The 26444-nt window shown below is 37.5% G+C and overlaps 2 protein-coding genes across 8 annotated transcripts; one reads left to right on the top strand and one right to left on the bottom strand.

Moving 5' to 3' along the window:
* Nucleotides 1-85: 85 nt before the first annotated feature.
* LOC131778286 (substance-K receptor-like) lies at nucleotides 86-26386 on the bottom strand. Of its 7 annotated transcripts, none has more exons than XM_059094695.2 (5): nucleotides 26243-26386; nucleotides 17643-17731; nucleotides 13250-13294; nucleotides 1298-2375; nucleotides 86-423 (listed from the first exon to the last, which is right to left on the bottom strand). In XM_059094695.2, exon 4 carries the CDS (start codon nucleotides 2301-2303, stop codon nucleotides 1302-1304), a length of 1002 nt encoding a protein of 333 aa, XP_058950678.2. In that variant the 5' UTR covers nucleotides 2304-2375; nucleotides 13250-13294; nucleotides 17643-17731; nucleotides 26243-26386; the 3' UTR covers nucleotides 86-423; nucleotides 1298-1301. The 7 variants fall into 7 exon arrangements, with proteins under 7 accessions (XP_058950678.2, XP_066017088.1, XP_066017089.1 ...); XM_066160991.1 differs by lacking the exons at nucleotides 13250-13294; nucleotides 17643-17731; nucleotides 26243-26386 and adding exons at nucleotides 5976-6053; nucleotides 7825-7898; nucleotides 8252-8495; XM_066160992.1 differs by lacking the exons at nucleotides 17643-17731; nucleotides 26243-26386 and adding an exon at nucleotides 5976-6053 and having other exon boundaries at nucleotides 13250-13268.
* LOC131778285 (MAP kinase-activated protein kinase 2-like) lies at nucleotides 15759-23234 on the top strand. Its single transcript, XM_059094691.2, has 10 exons — nucleotides 15759-16070; nucleotides 18323-18462; nucleotides 19481-19545; nucleotides 19697-19776; nucleotides 19894-20020; nucleotides 20898-20973; nucleotides 21180-21304; nucleotides 21923-22008; nucleotides 22524-22604; nucleotides 23030-23234. Exons 1-10 carry the CDS (start codon nucleotides 15903-15905, stop codon nucleotides 23138-23140), a joined length of 1059 nt encoding a protein of 352 aa, XP_058950674.2. The 5' UTR covers nucleotides 15759-15902; the 3' UTR covers nucleotides 23141-23234.
* Nucleotides 26387-26444: the final 58 nt, after the last annotated feature.

Here is a 26444-nt window from a genome sequence, read left to right as displayed (position 1 = left end):
TCTTCAACGTTAAATTAAGCTATGGCCCTATCTGATACAATGTATCCTTCAGATATATTTGAATGTTGCTAATTATCTCAGCTGCTCAATAAATGAGTTTGTTGCCTGCTCCTACAATAAATGCATGATTCCGAACTAAATCTTGTTATCAAGACCTGATTCTAACGTTTTGGAAACTCCCAATAACTAAGTAAATAGTGAATGTGCTGATTGGAAACGCAAGAGTTAACAGAAATTAAGTTCAGTCTGCTTTTCTCACAAACGTGAAACCGTCATGAGTCCTTCATTCATTTCTTGGACGCTACGAGCATATCCGGCTCCACTGGTCTATCGCTGAAATGTAGTTCCAGAAGTGAAACCAAAGTTCAGCAGGTTTTCATCAGTTGCTACTCGCTAGTTTTGGTCGTGGTGAATGTGACAAACCTGCCAAAGATAAATTCATATCCGTTAATCAGCCCCTGTAAAAAGTAGAACCCATAACATGTGTGATGATAAAAGACGCTGTGGCTTCACGGTTCCAGTAAGGAGCTGGACGTCGGTTGAGAGCCGTCATCATAACGAAGGTTCTATCTCAGCAGAAAAGCGAGATATTATTTTTCAAAGATGTTCTTGTTTCATGATATTACGATTGACTCACCACCGTTGGGGCCCGGCCATTATCTATCACTTGAGTGTGGGGCGGGGGGGGGGGGGGGGTCGGAGGAGGATCGCATGGTTTTTAGGGGGACGGAGCGGGATCAGTCGTAGTTAGCAAAGTTTAAAGGGGGAAATGTAGAACATTGACCGCCAATAAGGGGGATTACTAGAATACTACTGGCTATCGGAAGAGATGAGGTAGTTTTAATGCGACACAACGAAAACCCTCCCACCGCCCCCACCCCGCGATAAAAATGGTTGTCCCCGTATTGTCAATGATATAATAAAAATAAAATAAATAAATAACTTTATTTAAGTGTCAGTGTATTTTAGCACTGCTGTGCTAATTGGGGACACTGTAAATAAGGAAACAAATATCGTAAATGAACAGAAACTCGTTAAAAACCCCAACTGGTATGAGGCAGACCAGTTGGCTATTTACAAAGCGTGCAGGAGTTGAATTCGGGGCCACCGAAGACAAATCCATCCAGTGGCAGGGAGGAGGACTTGAACCCGGGACCTCCGGCTTACAAGTGCAGCGCCCTAACCACTAGGCCACGCTCGCCTCCTCAATAATGAATACGATTTCGAAAAAAATTAACTCAGCCCGTTAAGTCGACTGAATAATAAGGTAGGTGTGGCTCGTGTGCTGAATACCTACCCGCCTACTCACTTGGTGGACAACACATGTAGCCACAATTATAGCGGAACTCTGCACTCGTACCAAAGATGATGAATGGGTTGATCACGTGTTTAAGGTAATACACAATCAGAGTTATTGTGATGGCGTAATGGAAATCGAGGTTCTCTTTCAGGCCACCGCCGAATTCCCACAATAGCATGGTAAATACACGAGGAATGGAACATATGTAGAATGCGCAAACAAGCAGGATTAACGTTTTAAGCACGCGAGCTCTGCTTTGCGCAAGTTTAACTGCGCGAATTTCCACGAACTCGTCTTTCCTGACAGCCGTAATTTCTAAGTTAACTACTTTAACGATTTGTGAATAGGCATACGTCTGAATGACCAAGGGTATAAAGACAAATATGATGACTAGGTAAAGTATAAAAAGTTGACGAGAAAGATCCGATGGCCACGAAACATTGCAAACTTGGTGTCCATGCTCGACGCTTTCCTTCACCACAAAAGCCACAGGAAGCCCACTTGCAATGTAGCAGGTTAGCCAAATGATTCCAATAACTTGCTTTGTTCGCTGAATGGTGAGCTTTTCTTTAAATGGCTGGACTATTCCACGGTATCGTTCCAGCGCAATGAAGGTGTGTGTGACTACAGAAACGCATACAATCACGTCTTGCAGAGGCGCTAAGAAATGACACAAGAAATTCCCGAGCGGCCAGCCATGGTACATTTCTACAAAGCGAAGTGGAGCTATAATAACAGCAACTAAGAGATCGGAAACGGCGATATTTATGATCAAGTAGTTACTAGAGGTCTTTAGGTTACGCTGGCGTTGGAATAGCGTTCCAATAACGGCTAAATTTCCCAAAACACCAAACACTATTACAACGGTAAGAAGTGCTACAATAATGGCGCTATATTCGTCTGTACCATAGAATCCAAGTGAACCCATATTTTCCTGAACCGTCGAGGTATTATTTGTATTAGAAGAGTCTGGTGTTGAACTGTTCATTAAATCCATGGTCATCCCTACAAATCGTACAAGGAGGCGTTTGGAATAAGGTGGCGCTGGTTTCTACCTTGAACCTTGCTTTACTTCCTGTAGGAAGATGTATCAAATGCATGAAAGCAAATCCGTATTTGGCGAAAATGGCCTATAGAAGATTTCCCTACTAGCCTTGGCTCCTAAGCTAATGCAGAAGCTACATCCATCATCTACAATGAAACAGATGTTCTTTACCAACCTTGTTTTTTCTCAGCGGTAAATAATTCTTCCTTAGATCAAGCTCAACTGAGTGATTTGACCAACGGAGTTTCAGTCAATTGATTTAAAAAGTTCGATTATCTGCCTTAAAGCATAAAAAACCCTTATGGCTATCTCCGATCCAGCTCGTACGAGTAAACTTGCATAACAAATCACTTATCTCGAAAACCTGATGAATGGTCTTTTAACAACATGACAAGTGGACTAAAAAACAGCAATCTTTGGGTTTATCTTGCACACTTTTTGACATTTTATTTGAAAAGGCACAGATTTCTTTGACGATATATATTGGATCTGAGAAAATATAAAAGCTGTAATTTAAACAAAGCAGCCCCCGCAGAATTACTTCTATTATGACAAGCTAACAATTATGGCCTGTTAATCTCTTCTCACGCGGAAATTATGTCGGAATCGAAGTAAGTACAAAGGCATTAAAGTATTACCACTTTCAACAACACCATCACAGAATAAAGAAAGAATAAGGACCGTGCTGTACTGTTTGTGAATAAAAAAAATTAGATAAGTAAATAGAGTCATTACATTAATATGAAATTACAGTAAATTGTGAAATGTTTTGATCAAAAACCTAAAATGAATTAGAGTTAGAATAAAATTTTTTCCACCTTTTGCCGAAAACAAGACCGAAAACAAAAAAAACCCATGCACTTTTGCGATCTTCTTTACTGTAATAGCAATATATTGTGTATTGAAGTGTTTTTACATCCACTACCGACTAACTATCCGTGGATATCGTGAACAATGCACAGAATCTGTTTGGGGAGGGCAATCGAACTTTCGGTAATCATGGCAATTAAACTTTATTGACATGATGCAACTCAAACCACGGATCGAGTATGATTGAACTCCCTTTATCTCCAACTGAGAATTTTTAAAACTCCTTTATTCAAATTTCTGCCCTGAAGATCAAGATGAGTTGTTGATGATACTGAAGTTGCGTTTGACCAGGCCGTTTCCCCCAAAGAGTTTCGCATGCTACAGAAAGAACCCCCAAAATGTATTTCTTTCAGTGGTAACTACAAGAGGAAGCTAAAGGTGTTAATGAACTGGTGTTTGGATCTTACAAACCCATTAATGGAACAGAATCGAGCGACTGTTTTCTGCGAGTTGCGGGATACCAAAGAATCGAACTAACTTACTACTAAACACAATCCATCATGTGATGTTCGACAGAATTCGATGCTCAAACAAATTCCAACAGCTCCTTTTTTTCTGAGAGTTCGATTATTAAACCAAAACTAATCAAACGAAAATCGAATTCAATCGAACAGCTAAAATTGATGTCCACTGTTATCAAGCCTAAAAAAACAGGTGCACGTAACAATAAAAGCAATTTTCTCATCGGTATTTAGATACTTTTGAACATCTCATTGAATCTGTTAATTTCGCAACAAAAGCTGATGAACCTTAGCCTCGAACGGAAACTCCCAGAAACATTTATTAAATAACTTCCTTGTCTTCATGACTTCATTGAGTCACCTTCTATTCTGGAGCTGGTTCACGCTTCAAAATTTTCGTCTGTTTCCATGTCAAAATCGCCTTGTATTAACTTAACTTTGCACTTCTACAGACAACTTAACTTTGCCTGCAGCCCTTGGGCCGGAGGGGTGTAGCCGTACTCTTGTTAGTTTAGGAGCAGCCAAATCAGATTATCGCGTTAAATGAAGATTACGTACATATCTCCAAAGACAGCCTTTTCTGAAAATCAAACGAAGTTCATTACCTAACACATATTACCAAGCGAGAGTTCGGAAATCGAAGGGTTGATCGAGAGCCCAATTACGTTCGATGATATTTAAATACTCAGCTCGTTTGAAATGATGAAATCCATGTTTTGAATTTAATTTCTTCTGAATTACAAATTATCTTTTCGATTTTGTTCGACTGCCTAGCTACCCCGGGATGCATCACGTGCGTGCTTCTGATGCAAATATTTGTCCTTTTAAAACAATGCTGTCACAACGGTCTGTTTTCCTTTTCACGTGGAGCAAGACCTTTGGTCGAGAGAGACTGACATCTCTCCTGGCTTCCTTTTCTCGCTCCTACGACCGTGGGAGGGAGAAGGAGAGAGAAAACAGACTGCAACATACTTAAATCCCGCAACTTTTTTCAGTCGGCTTTCTCGTTCAAGGAAAGAAGGAAAGTATTTGACTACAAACAACTAAAATCTGGCTAACTTGAAAGAAATCATATCGGTATAAAAGTTTTACCTTGGGAATGTTTGAGAAAATGCTAAAGCCGTCAACCGTGGACTGAAATCTTCTCCAGTGTGTTATTATGTGATAGAAGCACTAGCTAACATGAAGAGCGACCAGACTGAAATTAGTTGACTGCAAACATGGCTTCAATTAGACAAAGCTTCAACTATAAATAATGCATAACTCTATAACCTAAGAGGATCTTTTTAATTCCCACGTCGTTATGACTCTTTTCACAGCTTCAATTGGAAAATAAATCCTGCTAACTGCTAAGGCTCCTTAGAGTCGGACGTTTTTTATTTTTTCAGAACGCTATTAATAGCCAGGCTTTGTCTGTACGTGTAAGATAATAAGTCTTTACGGTTTCTTGTACATGAATTAGACCATTATCTGCCGATGGGTTTCGTGGTCATCGATTCTTTTGAACTATTAATCATTAAGCAGGTTCTCCTAATGAAGGAACCCGCAAATTTGCTGCAATAAATCTTTTTGGCAAGCAGCAGAGCACGGTCGTGTTTGACAGCGTTCATTAAAGTACCGCAGAAGTCAGAATATTCCGTGACACTTGTCTACTGAAAAATAATTTTTTTCTGAATGGAATTACCCAATCTTTTGAAAAAGGATTTTAGAAAGGTCTAGAATTGAAAATAGCGGTTTCCACTTCAATTCGATACTATTTGTTACAGCTGTACTGAACTCAGCTCGAGCCATTGTCAGTTCTTATTTTAATCCTCGCAGGCGAAATTTTTAACAACCCTGTATATGTCGTGAAAACATTTCTTCGAAAATATTATCGCTGAAGCAAAGTCTAATAATAGCCAAGGTTAAGGTAGTAAATAAACAAAACAATCGATACTGCATATTCTCAGTCAAACACGTGCTGTGCATGATGCTGAGTGACATCTGAGTTATGAATGATCTTATTGCAAGGTACAAATGGTTTTGCCAAGTTAGAAACTTTATCAAAGGGAACTCAGAAGAACTACCACACATTTCCCTTCCGCTTACGAGGAAATGAACTCACCAGTTCTAATAGATATCGAATTACAAGTTGTGAAGCCAATTTTTTTCAAGCGGGCGGAGTGAGAAACTAACCAAGATACAGCGCAAGACAGAGAGAACACTGGCCATGCGAGCATCATGTTTTAGCTGATTAAAACTGATTATAAAACTTTAAATAGTATATATTTTTCCAATATCATCCTTTTTATGGGCTAACCTCGTTTTCCCGATGATTCTTTCAGCTCATTCTCCTATATTTCACGTCCAGTTCGGCAGTTCGGCAGTTCGGTTAACCCTGGAGAAATGAAACGAAAGTAAACACTGTATAGTGCTCTTGGCAAGTACAACGCGACCTGAGCAAATCTCTCGAACTGAGCTTATGTCAACTAATACACGCTGTAAGTGGGCAAACAAGTCGTGTAGCTCATAGAAATTCAGTAAACGGTAAATAAAAAACAGCCGGCTGAAATAGTTCACCTCGTGTCAAACTTGCTTGAGACGCTACACATCTCCAGGTTACTGAGCTAACATTCTGACATTGTTTCAATCAAAAATTGAATAGAGATGCATTTTAAAAGGATAGACCCACATTTTAGAATTTTCTTTACTTCCCGCCAGCTATGGGAATTAAAAACCTTTTTTTTCATACCTTTTCGTTCGGTACGGTTGCGAAGGAGTCCTAAATAAAACTGGTGTAGAAAACGCTTGCTGAGTTCGACTTTTTGTAAAGCGCTCGCCTAAAAGCGGGCTGGGCGAGTTTCTACTTTTTACATCAGTGTGCGAATTGGAGGCGTGCAAAATGATTGTTTTGCTTGATTCAGGTTGTTTACTTACATATGACCGTTTGAAGTGGTAAAATATGACATCGATGTTTTTACGGCACAGATCACGAAATTCACAACTGGAAAGAAGTCATGATGAGGAGTAGAACGGTGAGAGAAGACTGAAGCCAAGAATACAGACAACTTTATATAAAGACTAAGTTTAATTGTGCCCTTTCATCTTTTGCTAAAAGCGAAAGAATTAAAAGTTTAATTTTGAGCATCCTGCGATTAATGGAACGAAATGGCAGATAGCTAAGTTAGATAATTATAGACACAATTTACCCCTTGGTGTTCATAGATCGTTTGTTCTGCACGTACGTAAAGTTGTAGTTTGGAAGCGAAATTGTATCAAAGCTAGACGCTACTCTATACTGTGACGCAGTCCTTATTAATGCCTGAGGTGAAATCGGAACTGTTAAAAAAAAAAATTTAACGTCCCTCAAATTGAGGACCTGTAATAGCAGATAAGATAACCGGTTGATCAGAATGTTTCCTTAAATTGCCTACAGTGTAGAATATCTTGCGTTTAAATCTCTAGTTGGGCTGTGAACTGGGTCATTGGACCTTTTTATAATCTTGTAAGGAGTTGCATGGTTACGATACGTGTCTTCTCAGCTTCCAACGCTCAGAATTAAACTGTTGTTCTTTCTTTAATAACCGCCCACACGCACACAGCAAGCTTACTTGGCCACGTCAATTTGACCAAGGGAAAAATTAACATTTACCATCATGAAAGAATTTGATTTTTTTTCAGCTTAAGAGGAGCATTTTGAGCGAAGAATCAAAATTATTGCGTTTGTTAAGGTAGATTGGTTAGAAGATTCAGTTAAATGCTAAGGGGTTTCTCTGGCCACCGTCATTAATGTATACACATTTGTATTTTTAATAACATTACAAAGTCCGATGACGACATTTTTGTTTTATAGGCGGAAGGAAAATTTTTATATTTACAGCTGGTTCAGTTCCTTTTTTATGCCCTTCCTTTATCTTTCATTCTCCCTGACAATTTTTTGTTTATATAATTTCTGAACATCTCTTGAATTAATTTTAGGATCGAGCAAAAATTGGGCCGTTCTCAAATCTAGCCGAATCACGCTTATAAATTAGCACGTACATATTTATTTGTTTATTTTGCAGATATCGAATGAAGAGTGCGAAGATTTGAAACCTTTCACCAACATCTCTTTTATCCTCAACTAAATTTTAGGGCACAGAATGAATTTCAAAAGAGTAATTTGTTACCTGGTTTATTCCCGACTTTCCCAGGTGAAAATGTGCATTCAGTTTAATGAAGTTTGATCAAGCACGAGCAGCTGCTGAATGTATCCAAAAAAGACGAGTTCACTTCATTGAATTTATAAATCTTAAAAAAATCGTTCATATCTTTAAAAGAAAGACATGAACACAAACCTGGAGAAACTTTCATACCCGAAAGATCTTTTCTTCGAGTTGAATTGAGAACTTTAATGAAAACTGTTCTTATTTTGATAAAAGCAAGAACTGGGTTGACATTGTGTTAAAATTAACATATCCAAAGTGACATATCAGACTGTCCGGATATAAATTCTGCATGGGACAATAAGACATACTGATGTTAAGAGGACAATAGCAAATCTACTCATAAAGTAAAATTTCCGACTGGTTCTAAAACCTACAAAGTATACATTACTTTTATATATTCGAGGCTGCCAGCGGTGACAACGGCTTCAAACGTTTTCCGTCCCCACACTGCAAGATTAAGTAATTGGGTGAACCTTCTCGAAAGAGTCTGCACAGCGCGTTATCCAAACGTCACTAGACGGCCATGTAGTTAGTTTAATACAGCTGACGATTTTAAATTTGAATATCCAAAGCTAACAGTGAGGTGTTCACTTTTTTAATATCATTCCTCCTCCGCAGTCTGGCTGGTAAAATACCTAAATAGCCTCAGGCGTGGTGTATTTTGTCTCTGAATCCCCATAAAAAACGTTTTGTTTACCCGGTCGGAAACAATGCAAGAACATTTCAAGTAAATTCAAAGGAACGCTTGCTTAAATCTCTTAACGGTAACTCCAATTCTGCCTTTGTTCCCTAATCTCAAAGTATAAAGTTTGGTTGGGTTTATCCCGACAGCAAAGGCCAGCTGCATGTAGGGAGCTTGTATGTCGACAGAAATGAACTATATATGCTTGGAGATACTTGTAAGAACAAGAAATTGCGAATTTTTCGATTTCTATTTTCCAAACAACAGAAAATCTCTTTCGTTTTTATCTCATTACAAACAGTCTTCTATTTTAGGCTAAAAGTTTGGGAAAGTTATTTGCAAACCTTATCAACCTTTTAGTGCCAAGATAATGTCCAAAACACATCTCCGTGCTGTCTGCGGCTTTACCTATGTAAAAATTTAGCCCGAAGATATTTGTGTTGAACCAAAACTGCCGCCTAAAGATGGCATTTTCGTTCCTTCTCATGACCGTCTTATTTCATAGAGTATTAAAATCATGTATTGTTCATCCAAATCTGGCCCTCTGAGGGACAAAATGTTTTCCACTATGGATGCAATACAAAAATTCAAGATCGACCCCGATAAGGAGGAATGATTTTAAAATATCTTGCCTTGATATATAAGATCAGGCTAACATTGATCGAAAAATAGGAAACTTGCCCCAAGAGTGCATGAAATGAGATTTTACTAAAGTGTTCCTACTCTTATTCATTCACCAAATATAAACAAGGTAATTTTATTATCATCACTTAACATATTTCATTTCAAGTTGCTCGGAAATGTACAAAGCTCTCGAAACATTCCAGTTTTGCCCCAAATAGGATCCGAGACCACAAATCATTTTCAAAGAGCACAAATTTGGATTTCTTTCTTTGGTCAGACTACCGGCTATTTTAAGTCTTCTAAAGATCTCGTCCACTGAGTCAGCATAATTAATTACTGGGTCAAAGTCTTTGCATCTCACTGTTAGATCTGAGGAAAAACCTTAGTCAAGTCTTCAACATCTTTCGCTTACCATTTGCAAATTTATGCCTGCACAATAATTTTATTCCCTCACCACTCAGTAACAGTTAGTCACAAGCGTTACTATTTTCCACAGCACATTCGTCCGATATAAGTTCAGTTATATAGAATTACTCATAATTCATGTATCAGTGAAAAAAAAAAAAAAAAAAAAAATCGTGAAAAATCAAGGGTGGGGGTGGGGAGGGGGGGGGGCCTTGAACACCCTCCTTTGCTATTTAAAGTTAGACTGCAAATAACCCTTAGGGCTATGTCTGTTATTCACCCGTGATATAACCACGTACGAACCGTTAAAAGCACAATTTGCGTCATCAACTGTCTAACTTGATAAATGCACAATTTTTCCAACCGTTGATATGTCTCATGCAATTTTAAGAAACAAAAGTCTGCCTATCAATTTAAGATGGAGTTGAAATGTTAAGCACAAAATGAGAATAATCTTACTCCACGTATCATTAATGCTTGCGGAATAGATCTAGAGATATTTTGTAATGAGTGTAAATTTTTCCATATTCATAAGAACCGCAATTTGACACTGAAACTTATATGTTGCCATAAAACATACCTGTAATTGTGTGGGGAAAATGAAACTGATAAACGGAAGGTTACGTTGAATTAGAAATGCAATTAAGTTGTTAAGCTTCATACAAATAACTGTGTTTCGCAAGACTATAAAGATAATGTTAGTAAATCTTTTCTTAATGACATGCAATTACGTGCGTACTGCATCACTGAAAACGTTACAATGAAGAACAGAACACGTCGCGGTACATCCAGGTAGCTTGAATCACGAAATGAAAGTGTTAACGTTGAATGCATGGCATGTGTGATTTGGCTGGATTTTGTGTGAAAGCGTAAGTTGGAGCTAAGAAAATATGGCCTTAATAACACCCACAGGCTATAATAGCATAAACTTCCTGGCCTGACTCTGAGCAGGCCGATTCATGAATCTTTCTACATGTTAAATTGTTACCCTGAGATTACTAGTGTTTGTATTATTAGTACCTAAGTGGAAGCGATGAAGTGATCCCAGTATCAGTCTTCTCGAGTCCTTCACCTGTGCTCGCCTTGTATAGCAATTTAGTCCGATCCGTTCGATTGATATTGCGGTGTTCATGCAGTTAAACACGCGTCATCACCAATAAAGCTGAGAGCGCCCATAAGCAATATGAAGTGAATCCTGTGTTCTGACTGGCTATCTGTGCGGGCAATATGGGCCTATCTTGCCCGCTCGAGATTGCCCGCTTTAATCCCGTACAGAACAAAGAATTGCGTGGAGCGGACTTACAAAGTTTAAAATTTTCGGACAATGTTAGACGATGGAATCGTAACTAGCGGTAGACATAGTCAAAATAAAGGAAAAATTATCAAGTCATTCTTGATTCTTATTGAAACGACATCTTTTTGTTGTATAAAAGAATCCTTCACTAACCAAGCTTGATCGATCAAGATGGCTCTACATAGCCCGGTTCCTTTAATACGACTTAGTGAACACCGACTTCTCGGTCCATAATATCGCGAAAGGAGAATTCGGCCTATATTCATCAGCTATCTTGACCTCACGCTTGGTTAATTACGCATATTTTTACGGGTACCTTTAAAGTTTTCGGCATTTCATGATATACAGTAAATGTGCTTGACTGGTTGCATGTATGTGCAGTACTGTATTGAATAAATGTCGACCGGAAATCAATATAAAATAACTGTTTGAGTGAAATGAAGATTGCATGTTTTACTCTGTTGGAGAGTGACTCTGATAGATTAAATATCAAGTGAGTGCCTGAATTTAAAGCTTCTGTAGATGCCATGTCTGAAATAAGTAAAGCTGTGAGTTAACACTCGGTAAACCTTCACCCGGCTTTTAACAAAGGTCAATTTTCTAAGCTAATTATCATGACACGCGTTCTATCTATGCACGTTAAAGTATTTTGAAAATCATTTCCTCATCCGAACGACTTAGGGATTTTGAAATCATCTGATTTAAAACGGTCATACTTATCTTTTTGATAACAAGGGTTTTGAATGATACAGCGTCCCACATTCTTGCTGACTCTCAAAACATGTCTTCTTTTATAATTAATTTTGCTGTTGAAAACTCACTGAGGTATTACATCGGTAATAAAATAAGATACAATGCTACTTTAATAAATGGTTAAGTGCTTTTTCTTCTAAAGGCATAGCATATCCCTCAGTTATTCAAACGTCTGTCACTGATCAGCATTTTCTAATTTTGACCATCGCGTTTTGTAAAATTACCAGTGGAAAAACTCTACAACAAGGGAACACCGGTGATCGAAGCGGGCTCCAGAGAGAGTCCTGTGAATGTCCGCTCAACAGGTCCAAGAGTATAACAATGGCCTTATATGGTTATCCTAACGTAGCGCTAATTTGATTAAAATGTATGCCGACTAAGCGCGTTAACTTGCACCTGATTCAATTTTTGGACTTTACAAGCTGTTTGACCCAACACGGTCATACACAGGAAAGACTAAATGGATAGCGCTCACCATTGAATTTAATCAGCAGGTTTATTTAACAATTTTGGGCATGCATCATGTCGAATTAGCGTAATATCTGATATTTGGTCAGCACGAATTCCATTTTTGTTCAATTTCTGAATTACAAACCTCTCCAGACATCTTAAAAACTTCGATTTCGAATAAATGATTTATTTGATGATTTTGTCCAACATGTGTGGGAGTTTATTTGTGTTTTTGGGAAGAAAAGCAGTAAGGAAAAGTTTCCAAACAAGTAAATTAAGTTTGTTTTGACGCCACCTTTGTTCTGGCGACTTTCTTCTTACAAATATTGCTGCTATTGCATTCATAACGCAAGTGGAAAATTGCTGAAAGGCGTTACTGCAGGCAATCAACTGATAATATCAAGAAAAATGAAGGAAAACTACTGGAAAGTTCTAAATCGGTTTCTCTGGCTATCGAGCGCTTCCAAATAACTCAGAAAGGAAATGAATGTCTGAGTATTTATGGTTAGACAATAATCTTCTTTCAAAAATAACCTGCATTCGCGAAAAGGCTTTTACTTCAAGAGAATTGTTATTGTTTTTTTTTCCAAGCTCATTGTATTAAATTTGGTTTTCAGGTTAATCCCAGTATTAGAAGTCTGACAAGTGAAAATTAGCTCATGAGATCGCAGAAGCTTTGGGGAATAGCCTGTCAGAGACATTCTTCAAGTTAAAGTCAGCGTCAACCAGAATCATAGATCGGTTTGATTTTAAATTGAATACACTTTAGATTTACAGTTATCAAGAATTTCTATTTCCCTGATATTGGCTCAGTTATCAGCTTTCAAATGCTCTCAGGGTTTTAAATTGAGTGAGTTTAGTTTTCCATCCTTTTTATCCAACTCTACAATCCAGATCGCTCCGGGAAAGCTTTATATTTGATTATCTCCGAACCAGAAAAGCCGTGAAAATAGTGTTGAAATTTACAAAAAACGCCAAAACTCTAATTCAATTACTTTCTCTTAATTCAATTATGAATAAAACCCGATGTAGCCCGACTTACTGTTTTAATCCTCGCCCAAGTTGTTTCTTGATGATTTCTAGTGGATAAGTATTACAGGTGACTTGCCATACAATGCAAATCTGAAGGATTAAGAAAAGGTAACTAAACCAAAATCTAACCCGTGCCTCCTACTTACCTAAGGCGCCTCAAAGCTCTCCGATTTGTTTCTTTCCAAATAGATCTAACAAGAAGACAAATAAAAGGAAGGAAACGTAAAGAATGGATTTTTTAAAAATATAACGATAGTGTTTTTCTTCACTTGTTATTAACACCTACGCAGAGAATTATAAAACTGCTGAAAAAGTGAGTATAGAGTTTAATATTTAATGTTACAACTATGATTGCAGCTGGTAAGTATGCAAATAATCTTGTTTCCGTAAATTTCTAGTGGCGCTTTAGGCCAAAATTTTTTGGTGGACCAATCTAGAGATCAAATGGACAAATAATAAGATGTTCTTCTTACACGGAAATTAACCTACGTTTAATCTTGATTGGGAATTGAACTTCTCGTGTGAAATTTATTGTTTACTTAATGCTTGTAGAGCGAGTCTCCGTCAATGATAGCACTATTTGTTAATCGTTAACGGGTACATGAATCCTACCGCATCTGCTAGTACCCAATACCATAACCACACTTTGCATTTGATAAGGTTTTATGCTAATTTTTTCCACTTATATTGATTGCACAAAGCACAGTTCTTACTTTGGTGAATTTCTTTTGTACTACCAATTAATATCTTTAGCTTCGAAAAGGAAACCAGTTTGATCAGATAAAATTAAGCGTTAACTCTTTGTTTGACTGACAAAGTTTTATAGAAAAACAAGACAATTCGTGAATTTGTTTTAACTTTTTAATTCTTTTGAGATCGGCCACAACTATCAGATTTGATATTTGCCTTTATTGACTGACTTTGAGGGCCGATCGCTATTATCTAAGTCAGTGATAAAGTCTATGAAACGCAAGAGCTTAAGACTGAAAATTTCGACCAAAAGTGCTTCTCCCCTCCTCTCAATTTTTTGTTTACTTATTTAGGTGAACTTGTTTATGACCAAACAAGAATTTTTATTGTAGAAAAACAAGTTTTGGAAAAAATTGACGACAGAATTGTTTTTAAACCAGGATGTTTATACCGTTATCCGATTATACGGAATCAAAAATGGTTTATGCGACAACATAGATATGTTACTGCCAGTTGTCACAATTATATTTTCATAAAAATAACAACCCCTTATACCTAACGCCTATACCAAAATCAATTCGAGATATTGCAGAATTTTGAAAATAAAACTAACCTGCTAATTGACCCGGCGTGCCATTATGAACTATTCGGCAAAATGTTTTTTTTTTTATTTGAGCACTTTCCTATCACATTTCAGGGTCCCTCAAACTTCAAACTTGTCTGTCGTGTTCCCTCAGTAGTTAAGATACAATATAGTATCTTAAAGGCTGACGCAAAAACAAAACACTTTGTTAAGTGTCTGGGAAAATAACCCCCGTCGGGAAACCGACACATTCACTGGGGGATGCTTAGGGCTTGCGGGCCCGAACACGCCGGAAATGGATCTTTCAGAGCCAGAAATAAATGGATTAGGAAACCTATCAGTAACAGTACCTATCAGTAACAGAATAGGAATTTAGCTGAAAGTAAAAGATGGGTCAAAGCCGTGGGAGGAGACGGCGCGATGAAACGCCGCGGAGTATACAGGAGAATATAGAGAGTGCAAAAGAGAGCAAAAAACATGGAAAATGTTAGGGACACAAAATCACCGCGAAAGTAGACACTCGCAGAAAAAATGCTTCGCACGAGCTGCCACAGCGAGCAATAATGTCAGTTATGCTTAATAGCATTGGTTTCTTTCAGCTATCAATAACTGAATCTACCCTTGAGTAGCCTCTGAGAGTCTCCTGAACTCTAAGAGTCTGAGAGCCAAATTTAAATATGGTAAGTGACCGAGGGTATTATTGTATCCTAAATATAAATAGCACCATACGTTTCTATTCAGAGTTGCGGATGTATGGCGTAACATACCGTTCAAAAATCAGTCAGGGTATTTTCCCTATCGAAAAATTAATTTTCGTGTCGGAAATCAATCGGATGTCCTTTTTCAAGGTTTGTTTTCCATTGTAATACAATGGAATTATAGGCCGAGGTCCAAGCTTTGAAGTTGTCTTTTGATAAAGAGACAACTTCTCAGTTACAATATTCTAGCGATGGACTTTGAATAAACGACCCTTAAAAAATCATTTTGAACATTTCCATTTTTATATTCTGTAATCTTATCTTGAAAAGTTTAAGTTATTGACGCATGCCAAACAAAGGTCGAGGCAACCGGAAATAGCAGTGTTTACATGTTAATTTTTGCGGTCCGACGTGCAGCTATTTGCCAGACAGAACTTCAAAGCCGACATATTTTCCCTCCAAAGCGGTTCTGGTCAATAACATTCACTCAAGACAACAAATCCTGCAACAATTCATCAAAAAGAAATTTGTTCCGTTTATTCCAATCTATTCAACGATATTTCTGAGTGGGTTGGCCAATTTTTTTAAAATTTGCTTACCGTTCTACTCAACTTTCCTGTCTATTGCGAAATATCATGCAACTTCCGGCACCTAAAATAGATGTGTTTCTGACCCAGTCTTTTAGGTTGTTGCTCGAAATTAAACATGGCGGCTTGGTAATTTTTCACGGGCTCTGCATATTTTAGTTCATCGTTCTCGCTAGCTAGAGTGATAGCGATAGTTATCGTCTTGTACGAACTCTTATAGTGTTTTTACAAGCATTAAGTCATGTCATCGAGTAATAAGTTGTTGTTTAAGTTACCTCCGCCACTAAAAGCGAAGACCACTCTCATTACAAACGACTATGACCTCTCGCAAAGGGTCTTAGGTGTGGGAATTAATGGCAAAGTTGTAGAGTGTTTTGAGAAGAAATCAGGAAAACAATACGCCTTAAAGGTGAGTAAAACTACCATGATTAACCACCATTAACTGAGTCAACGTTGTCAGGATTTGTTGTTCTTAGCATTGAAAATGCACGTTTTCTCAGGCGATCTTAATTGTGATGTTGAAAATCAATCGTGTAGGCGATGCGGTTAACTTATTTTACACACCGTATGTTCTCCATTTCCTTGCATCCGATCGTTTATTTCTTCGCTAATTCTTTTTCGGTGCATTGAACGGGAACTTTGTTCGATTCGGATTACGTAAGTCTTGTAGTCTTTCCATTACATGCAGCTTGTTAAAAAACTTCATATTTCGGCAGTTTCCCGTCAGATTATTTTCACTTACATGCATGAATGTACATAGTAACGAAAGTCACCGTCGGGTTGTTTTTCCTTATCCATGCATATGAATTGGAACTAGAAAATTGTGCGACTTCAGAAATCTTCGAGAACAAGGCAGAACCCTTGTTAACAGCAATGTAGCCTTCATAGGATTGATTAGAGTAATTGTTCATATTGCACGTACAGTGCCACAGTGTCAAAAAATTGCATGCACCGTAAAAATGATATCCGTCGCATTTTTTAACAGTTTTGTGTGGGACTAAGTCCTGAAGGGTGGCCAGAACCTCTGACACAATTTACAAATATTTGAATCTGGTGATTCTTGTGTGCAAATTTCGGTAAAATTTCCGCACAGCCCCATACTACATTATGCATTCAGTTCTTGGATAGAGAAAACAATGTCAAAAAACAATATATTGCAATTGGGAAAACAGATTTGTTTTACAATAGTATGGGGCTGTGCAAAAATTTTACCCGAATTTCTTATAATTATTTGCAAGATGTCATTTTATTTAATCTACACTGGTATGCTCTTGAACTAGTTTAAAGTTAACCTGACCTACATTGGTCCTCAAGCTTTGTGCTATTTTCTTAAGTTCATGTAGCTTCTAGTTAATGAGTATAAAGCTATTTAATATTCTCATTAGATGGATATTATATAGTCATTGAAATATATGATATAAGTATATTGAAGTATAAATATAAAAATACAGCTGCATTTGGTTGAGTGATATAGGTATGATGTGATTTTTTTACGTAAGACAGGAACAGGGAAAGGTGCAGGGTGTGAAATTGATTTTTTTTTTTCTGATAGCCACTTGGCTCCTAAATTATTCAAAGTGGTAGCCAATTCAAAAAAAGTTGGTTGCCATTTTCAAAGACAAACAAACCCTTTTTTTTACGCTGTCATTGTTCTAGAAATTAAGTTCAGTTAACGTGTTACAAAGTTGACAATAGAATGGATGATATGCAACGTTCAAGCTCACCTAAATCCATCCTAATTCTATTTATCGATTGAGATGCATGTGTTGCGTTTTGGAAACAAACTTAATGAGGAAGTTTGCCACTGATTTATCTTTGCAAATCTTTTTAATTTACTATTTCTCTAGGTAAGGTTATGATGAAACATTCTAGTCACCAATTTGGCAACTAATTTTCAGGATTTGGTCGCCAAAGTAAAAAATTGAGTCACATTGGTGCCTGTATTAGGCGCAATTTCACGCCCTGGTGGTTGTGTACTCACCTTTATAAGATGGTCACCTCCACAAACTGATATAATTGTTCTTGTCATTCCCTGCTGTTTTACTATGACAGTACTTTTCACTGGGTCTTCTGAATACAACCAAAATGAACTGATTAGTCATTACAGGAAATGAACAATGATTCCAGCAACCAGTTGTTTCATTGGCACCAATCAATGCTAAGGATTGTGTATGTGTCATGCCTGTATATTTGGGCAGTATATGTTGTGTGTGCTTTTTGTTGTCACTTATTTCTCAGAGTTAACTGTTAAATAAAAAAAACCAATGGCTAGATAGTTTCTCAATAATTTGGATTATTTGGTAACATGACTTTGTATCATTCAATTGTTTGTAAACATGCTGGTAAGTAAAATGGGACTCCTGCTTCATGGTTGTCAATCATTCATCATTACAAACCAAATTGTTCTCCATTCAGTGCTATTGCCATTACCTATTATCTTTATTGCGATGAAATATATCTGTTTCCTTGTTTGCTAGTCACAAAAAGTTCGTATTCTTGTTACCTGTTTGCTGGATAGACACCTCTTTTGACCTTGGTTGCCAGTTCTGAAAATTCACTCTCGGATAAGCTGTGTTCAATTGTTATGAGGATATAAATTTCAATTCTGCGTGATTATCTACATTTTATCAAAACTCTAACTAGTCTTTTGATATTTTGAAGGTTCTACAGGACAATGCAAAAGCTCGGCGTGAGGTGGAACTTCATTGGAAGGCAACAGGATGCCCTTATATTGTTGGTATCAAGGATGTTTATGAAAACAAGTATGCCAGGAGTGATTGCTTACTGGTCATCATGGAATGGTAATTTTTTTCATTTCAAGGATCAAAATTGAAGAATTCCAAACCCTAAAGATATTAGAGACTTTGAAACTTTTGCTTTTTTTAGAAGATGTCCTAAAAGTTTTTTTTCTAAATTGATAGATACTAGTATACTAATTGGTGGTTTGAATGCATATTGCTTATATATAAAGGTTTCTTTATTTATTTATTTATTTTATTAAGGAGGCCTCCTTGATATAAGCCTCATGGTTTCTGGGGGCCCCCTTGCCATCTATTAAAAATTTGTTTTTAAAAAAGTAAAAAGTACTGTAAACTTATTAATTTTGTGATATAAACACCTTTCTTTTTAGGAATGGCGAATAGGATTTGTATTGTATTGTATAACTTTTGGTAATCATTATTTTGTTTTGTGGCAGTTTTCAAATTTGAGGACTTAACTGTTGACCATTGTTAGAGTTTCTTTGCTGAGTGGTTATCATTATTTTGTTTTGTGGCAGTTTTCAAATTTGAGGACTTAACTGTTGACCATTGTTAGAGTTTCTTTGCTGAGTGGGTAAAAACTAAATAACACTCACACATATATGATGAGTGTGTTTCTACAAAACAGCAGGCAACCTTCTTTCTCATATTAGGCTACTGAGCAAAGCATCAGATAACAAATACAGTCTTTTTAATTAACCCATAATTTTTATGATATCAAGCCAATTTTGCAAAGTTATTTTTTTATCTGAGAATTGGAAACTTAAATGAAAAATTGAATCGGAAAATTTGAATTGAAGTCAAAGCTTGAAGGTTTTTAAAATTTATTTGGATTTTTTGCTAATTATTTTGGTGGCCTAATTATACACATATGTATGAGAGTCATCCCAAGGAGATATTGTTGCAATTTTAAAATACAGTGTTCCTCAAATGAAAGGAAAATTCACAGTTTGATGGCTCTCTGCTTGATAAGCCTTCACATATGCATACGATGTGAGAGGATTCGAGCGACTCAGCCTCCTGATTTGCATTTTCACACTGAATAATTGTTTTCTTGTAGCATGACTGGTGGAGAGCTGTTTGAGAGAATTCAACAGAGGGGTGATTCTCCGTTTACCGAGAGAGGTAGGTGTGACAAAGTGCAGATTTATTGGTGATTTCATGCTACAGGAAAGAATAAGTCACAGCATCAGTGTTCTTAAAACTACAAATTGTTGTAAGTTGAAAGTGCTGATAGTGTACAATTTATTGAGATGTTTCCCACTTGCTTTTTCAGAGGCAGCTGCCATTGTGCGGCAGGTCACTATAGCCATTGCTCATCTTCACTCACTTAACATCGCGCATCGGGACCTGAAGGTACAGTGTACCATAATATGTACTGATCTAACATTTAACATAAAGCATATTGTGAATAACACACTTTGAACCCCATTGGTATTCACTTCATTTACACTTTTTTTTTTTTTTTTACAGCCTGAGAACTTGTTGTATTTAGATCGAACTCACAATGCTCTGCTCAAGCTGACAGATTTTGGTTTTGCCAAGGAAACAACAACTGGCTTGGATCTTAAAACTCCTTGTTACACTCCTTACTATGTTGGTAAGTTTGATCCCTAAAAGCCCTGAACATCCTCGTACTGAACTCCCATGAGTGACCAAGACGGAATTTCTCCTTACAATATCAATACAATATCAAGGAGACAAGTGATGAGAAAAAGAAAATTATCAGTTAGGGGATTATTACTATCCAATACAAAATTCTCTTTATTAACATCATAAGAATTTTATGGCAGGCCAGTTGGGAGAATTACTAATAAGATCTTAAGTGTGAAAGGGTTAATATCATAGATTATCTGTGTTCCTTGGAGACTAAGGTAGTATTTTCATCTAAAAGTTTAAATCCGGTCACTTCATAATTTACAAAGTCTTTACTTGATGTACAATTATATGCGTGTAGCCAGTGCACTGTTTATGACTTTCCAAGTTTACTATCGGTAAGCAACAATTTTGTTGTAAGAGAGATTAAGAAGTAGCTTCACTTCGGCCAAAAACGAACAGAACGTGTTTTCTGCCTTTCCACTGTTTTTTTGCCAATTAATTGAATTTAAACTCGTTCTGTTCAGAAGGGAAATCAATAGTATCGCGAGAAAGATTTCGGTATAACCCCATGCTTCATTGTACGTGACCGTGAAAGCAGTTATGCAGTTATTTCATTAATGAAAACAATGGTGGAAGTGACAGTTAACCTTTTGGACTTATGCTTTGCTTGAGAATAATATGCGGTTAAATGGAAATCTTTCGTCTCGTCTCAAGAAGCCAGTTCCTTGCCTCGGGGGAGAAAAATTTAATAGCTGTGAGCATCTTCAACTTCTGAGTATTGTCACAGACATAAAACGTGGGATACTGTTAATTTACATGTAAGTAAGGGCACAATTAGCGACTACTAATTGTCACTTTTCTTGGTCCACCACATTCAGCACCTGAAGTGTTAGGCCCAGAGAGTTATGACAAGATGTGTGATTTGTGGTCATTAGGAGTCATTATGTACATTCTGTAAGTATTTTTTAGATGAATTTTTCTCTGGATATGATAGCTTATGCTAATACAGTTTGAAACAGGAAAAAAGATTTCGAATTATTAAAAAATTGAATCACAATATATGCTTTTAACTTCGTTTGAGATATTGCGACATCCATTGAGGTACACGTACATTAAAGGTTGCGCCTTATTAAGTTTGTCTGTCTTTTGTTTATTTGTAGCCTTTGTGGGTTTCCGCCTTTCTATAGCAATCACGGAGCAGCCATTTCTCCTGGAATGCGGAAGCGGATTAGACAAGGCCAGTATGACTTCCCTAACCCAGAGTGGAGCAGGGTGTCTACACAAGGTATGGATGGGAATAACGTTTTACTCACCCGTTTTTCCTTTACTTTTAAAAAGCCCTCATCGAAGACTAGAACATTCGAGAATAGCTGTTTAGTATAGTTACGTAATGCTTAACTAGCCAAGAATACCAGACACCTTAACCACCCCTCCCCACCTTATGAGGATCGTCGCTCCAATCAGGCCCTCACTGTTACGGTCTATTACCACTGAGCATGAGCGTTTCTTTTTTCGCGGGAAAGTATGAGTCTTTGAGCAACGCGAATGAGAGGTCTGCTAGGGGTCTGGCGCGGAAAACTCTCCCCGGCGCGTCTCAAAACTTCCCGTGGGCGGAAAAGACGCGCGTTCTGGAGCGCATATAATCAGCACTTGCTTGCAAGCTGGTCCAGTGTATGTTACATTGTTACCTATAGGGTTGGGAAACTGTTTTTTAAAGCAAATCAGGAAAGTCATTTAATAAATAAAAAAGAATACTTTAGAGTTTTAAATTTGAAAAACGAAATAAGCACACTACTTCGAGTCAGAGCTCCCCTAGTGACTTTCGCGAAACTCAAGTTAACGTTATAAATGTGTCATAGTCGTTATTTACTTTTAAAATGTGTGAACAATTTTTTTGCAACAGCTAAGGAATTAATAAGAGGCCTTCTAAGGACAGATCCGCAGAACAGGTTCACTGTGGAGCAAGTTATGAACAATCCTTGGATTAAGGTATGTTAAGAAGACTACTTTTATGCTATGGAAACTCGTCTGTTTTGCTCTGACTTTGTGCCCTTTTCTCTCAAAGTGAGTCACCAAGGGCCTGGGTAACCTGCCGGCATATCAATTAATGATGTGAACTTCTTTACAGCAATAATACATCTAAGACAAGAAATTATAATCTCTAGATCTAAGACTGTTTGCCCTCCTACTTCGTCGGCTCACACCATTATTTACAACTAAGCGAGGAAGGGCAAAGCAAGTGTGCAAGAACGCTTACTTGATCTGAGAGGAAATTTTGCGTCTCTTTTAGCGACTTAGAGTTGCATAATGGCTTTCGCTAAACCTTCATGTGGACGATACTTCAGTGCTGAGACATTTCATCACCTCGAGTAGCGACATAAAGTTGTGATTTCGAAGTCATCGTTTCGGTTTTTTTTTCTTAAAAATACGCTCGAGAGTTTCCAATGGCTTGCAGACAACTGATTTCATTTAATTTTTAAGATTTATTTTTTTTCTTTCTACAGGCTTACACAGAGGTTCCATCCACACCACTGCACACGGCAGCTGTTTTGAGGGAAGAGGAAGAAAACTGGCAAGATGTCAAGGTAAGGAGTTCTTTGTCATGTGAAGAAGTTCTTTATCTCAACCGATCGTAATACTTCATAGGAGAACTTTGCGTGACAGCCATAAAAGCCATGACCAGTACGAAATGCATTTGGAGTGGTATAGAGTCGTAGTGTTAGACAAGTCCCCACTACAATTTCTTGGTGTTATCGATAGCCTTAATAACAAGAGTAAATTTTGGTATTGATGAAATTTGATCTACGAGGATTTTGAGATGTGGCGATTGTTCTTCGCGCAACATCACCCAACGGAGATGAACGAGGGAACTAGAGTGGTTTGAGTCCTGTCTTCCTTTTCTTGTGTCCTAATTCAATAATAGGTGTCCAAGTTGTCAATGAAACTATCAGTCTAACTAAAAGGCATCTAATCTTGCATTCACGAATGAGTTCTATTTTCTGGTTTTCAGGATGAGATGACAAATGCCTTAGCCTCCATGAGATTTGAGCCTGACAAGGTGACCAAGCTAAAAGATGTTGGCAAGTCAAGTAACGCATTGTTAAAACGAAGAAAGAAGTGATCTTCAACACGGAAGGAATGCACAGTTCATGTAAAAACTAGTTCCATTTGGAAGAAACAGATGTCTAATAAAGGTCGCCCGTTTTCCTTTTAAATTCGCGCCGAAAATATTCCCAAAAAACACATTTATTACATTGCTTCGTAAATTGTTGTGTTATATCTGTGATTGATCGTTGCTAAGTTACTTTTCTTGTTTTTAACCAATTAGCGATGACGGGAAAGACGAGCATGCAACGAGAGGTCAGCGGTTGAGCGAATGTTCTTTTTCAGAGAGGTAGAGAGCAGAAGTATCGCTGCCTCTGTTGATTTAATTGCTGTGTTCAACTCAACCTCTAGCTTTGCTGATTTTCATTTCACCAGTTTATGATTACTTTCTGAGAAAAAGGAACGAAATAAAAAAGAAAGAAATAAGAAAGAAACGAAAAGAAAAACTATAAGCTTTTTATCTGCACCAACTGGTATGAACCGGAAGTGTATCGTCAAACCTGACTTAGTTATCTCTTTTAAACACTCTTCATTACTTCACTCGTTTCCTCTCCTTCAGAAAAAATTAAGCGAAACGCTGTTAATATAATTGCATCTCATTCATTTAATTTACAATCCTGGTCGAGAGTCCTTTCGGTACGTACTCAATACATTACCTATACATATTTATGTGCTGTTAGGGCCCTAACAATGGTTACACTCCCTCCCTTTCCAGAACCAATGTTGTCAGCAATCAAAGAGGATAAAATCAATATTGTCCGGGGGAAGGAGGGGAGGAAAATGACGTGATAAAGACGCGTTATTTTCCCTTGCGTTTGTGTAGTGTCCGAAGACTCTTGGCCATGATTGAATTTTTTTTTTGTAACTATTACTTAATGATGTTGAAAGAAATGAATATTTATATATTTAGGAAGGGTGCTTTAATTGGTAAAATTCGTAGTGTTTTGCCTTTTCGGTCTATCGATAGCAAATTGTCCCATTTCATCCAGTTATCATAATTCAACAGAATCCAGACTTGATGTTTTGTTAATCAGCATGTTGCACGCTTGCCCGATATTTGTGGATGTTTTCCCTGAATAAAGTTAAAGAAAAAACTGAAAGGAAAGGCATTGAAGCTTTATTAACATCAGTTGTCATCGCGAAGAATTTTTAGAAGTTAAGTTCTTTATCTCAGTCTTTCCACCCTAATATCGGTAAACGTATTCGTCATACTGTTTTCGATACATTTACATTAGATGCCAGTCGTTATTACGGGCAAAAGGGTTAATTAAAAAATTGGAATTGAACTGATCAAAATGATTCGCAGAACCGAATGTTTATCACTTTTAATGAAAGTGACCTGCTGTGAACAGATTTCTGACACCTATGCGAGTGAACTTTTTCTGAGCACACTTCAAATACACCGAAAATAACTTGTACATAGTTGTTAACTACGACTGGTAGAGTGGCAGCTTCTCACTCGTGCACCAACTTTTGTGAAACTCTAACACCCAAGATCTGAATTTTAATTCTCTCCTCTAGCTGCTACACATTTTCCTATGAATTAGTTATGAGAATTTGTTGTCAGATCATGATAGAAACTCCTACCAGCTAAGTTGGAACACAAGTTGATCATTTCTGGGGGTTAAGGAGTTGATTAGATAATATATCAGGGACCTTAAGCAAACCACAACGGCGACGACAACGAGGACCAGGCAAAACAAAATATCTAATGTGCAGAAAAATAACTTATCACGTGCGTTTTAAAACTATGTACATTTCTTAGCCGTCCTCTGCAAAACAACAACGTGAAAACACCAAATGCATCAAATGTTGCGTCGTATCCGTGCGGAAACCGCGACAGAAAATTATTTTTATTTCCATTTGGAACTCAACGTTGCTTATTTGCGTATGCTGAAGTTGACGTGTGGCGGGACGCGTGCGGCCATTTCCGAAATTCTAGCTTAAAAACTGAAATTCATTTTTTTATCGACGTCATCCATAGCGTTGCCGTCATGACTGATTAAAGTCCCTTTTGATGAATGGCTTAATACTTTTCTTGAACCTGCATAAAAGCCTATTAAAGGCATTGAAAAAACTCATTATCAGTGATTTGACCACACTTTTAACTGTAATTTGTGTTTTAGTAGTTTTGTTTTTCGAAGCTTTCTGTTTGATGAGTTAAATTGCAGTGTACCTATTGTAATCAATTCTTTGTCAATTTAATGTTATCTATTGCAGACTTTCCAGATTTGTGGTCGGATATGAGGTGTGAGATTACTGAACCTCAATAAAATTGTTATGATAGATAAGCTGATTGCAGCGGGTGTAAATATATTTTAAGCAGTTATCAGATGAAGTCGAGCAAGATATCATGAATTATTAATGCCGAGGTGTGAGTTATCTGCCAAAGTCGGAGGCTGAGACAGATAACACAGACAGGACAGTTCTCTCTGAGTTTGCTAAAGTCTGAGAACACTACACGAACGAGGACCTAGTCCGGGTTTGGAAAGACTTTGAACTCAACATAATAACCCAATATTGGTTTATGATGTAAACTTCACACGCTACTGTATATTGACTGAATGCTCTCGATCAATCATCAGTGTTTTCATGGTAACTCAAATATATAATATTAAGGGTTTGCGCCACTACTCTTGGCGCGATCTACGCGGAACGTGATATAATTCAAAAGTGAATCTCGCCGGTGGTCAGAATGTGAACCATTTTGGGTGGTTGGAGAAAAATTAAGGAAAGGGCCCGGAGTTTCACATGCTTCAATCTCGGCTTACGATCACCACCACTCTGAGCCATCATGAATAACTTTTGTTCATCATTTCTTTTAGTCTGTTCTTACATTTCTTTACTATGCATTGTAAGGAAATTTAGCGGTAAAACTATCACAACTTACCCTCTTTAAAACAGGCCTTACCGTTGTTTTGCAAACGCGCGCTCGAAACCATCTACAGCTAAGCCTCCGTAAGATTAAGCTAAACGCTGATTTTTCTAAAAAGTGTTGAGAACGCTTGTAGCTAATCCTGGTAATCTTTTGTTTACCCCAGTTAAACCAACCGATAAAATAATCATGAGGTCCAGTTATTTTCTACAGCTGCACTCTAAATTAGTTTTGAACACTCACCCTCTTACGTTAGTGTTTGCATCGCCAGTTGGTAAAAGGAAATGGTACGATTAATCACAGCAGCGAACACGCGCGTGTTTCATGTTCGTCAACGAGATCGGGGAAGCTATTTCAAAAATTTACTTCGTTGAAAGGTAACTTACTATGAGATAACTTTTCCCCACCCACCCACGAATCTGCTGCCACGTGTTTTACCAGCTGG

This window comes from Pocillopora verrucosa, chromosome 14, assembly GCF_036669915.1.
Source record: "Pocillopora verrucosa isolate sample1 chromosome 14, ASM3666991v2, whole genome shotgun sequence".
NCBI classification, from domain to species: Eukaryota; Metazoa; Cnidaria; class Anthozoa; order Scleractinia; family Pocilloporidae; genus Pocillopora; species Pocillopora verrucosa.
The sequence above is the reverse complement of the archived record's forward strand: the minus strand, read 5'-3'. Positions and strand labels throughout refer to the sequence as shown.

Coding starts and splice junctions, on each gene's coding strand:
- LOC131778285 (XM_059094691.2), top strand. CDS start 15,903: ATGTCATCGAGTAATAAGTTGTTGTTTAAGTTACCTCCGCCACTAAAA. Junction 20,974..21,179: donor GGAGTCATTATGTACATTCT/GTAAGTATTTTT, acceptor GTTTATTTGTAG/CCTTTGTGGGTTTCCGCCTT. Junction 22,009..22,523: donor TGAACAATCCTTGGATTAAG/GTATGTTAAGAA, acceptor TTCTTTCTACAG/GCTTACACAGAGGTTCCATC.
- LOC131778286 (XM_059094695.2), bottom strand. CDS start 2,303: ATGACCATGGATTTAATGAACAGTTCAACACCAGACTCTTCTAATACA.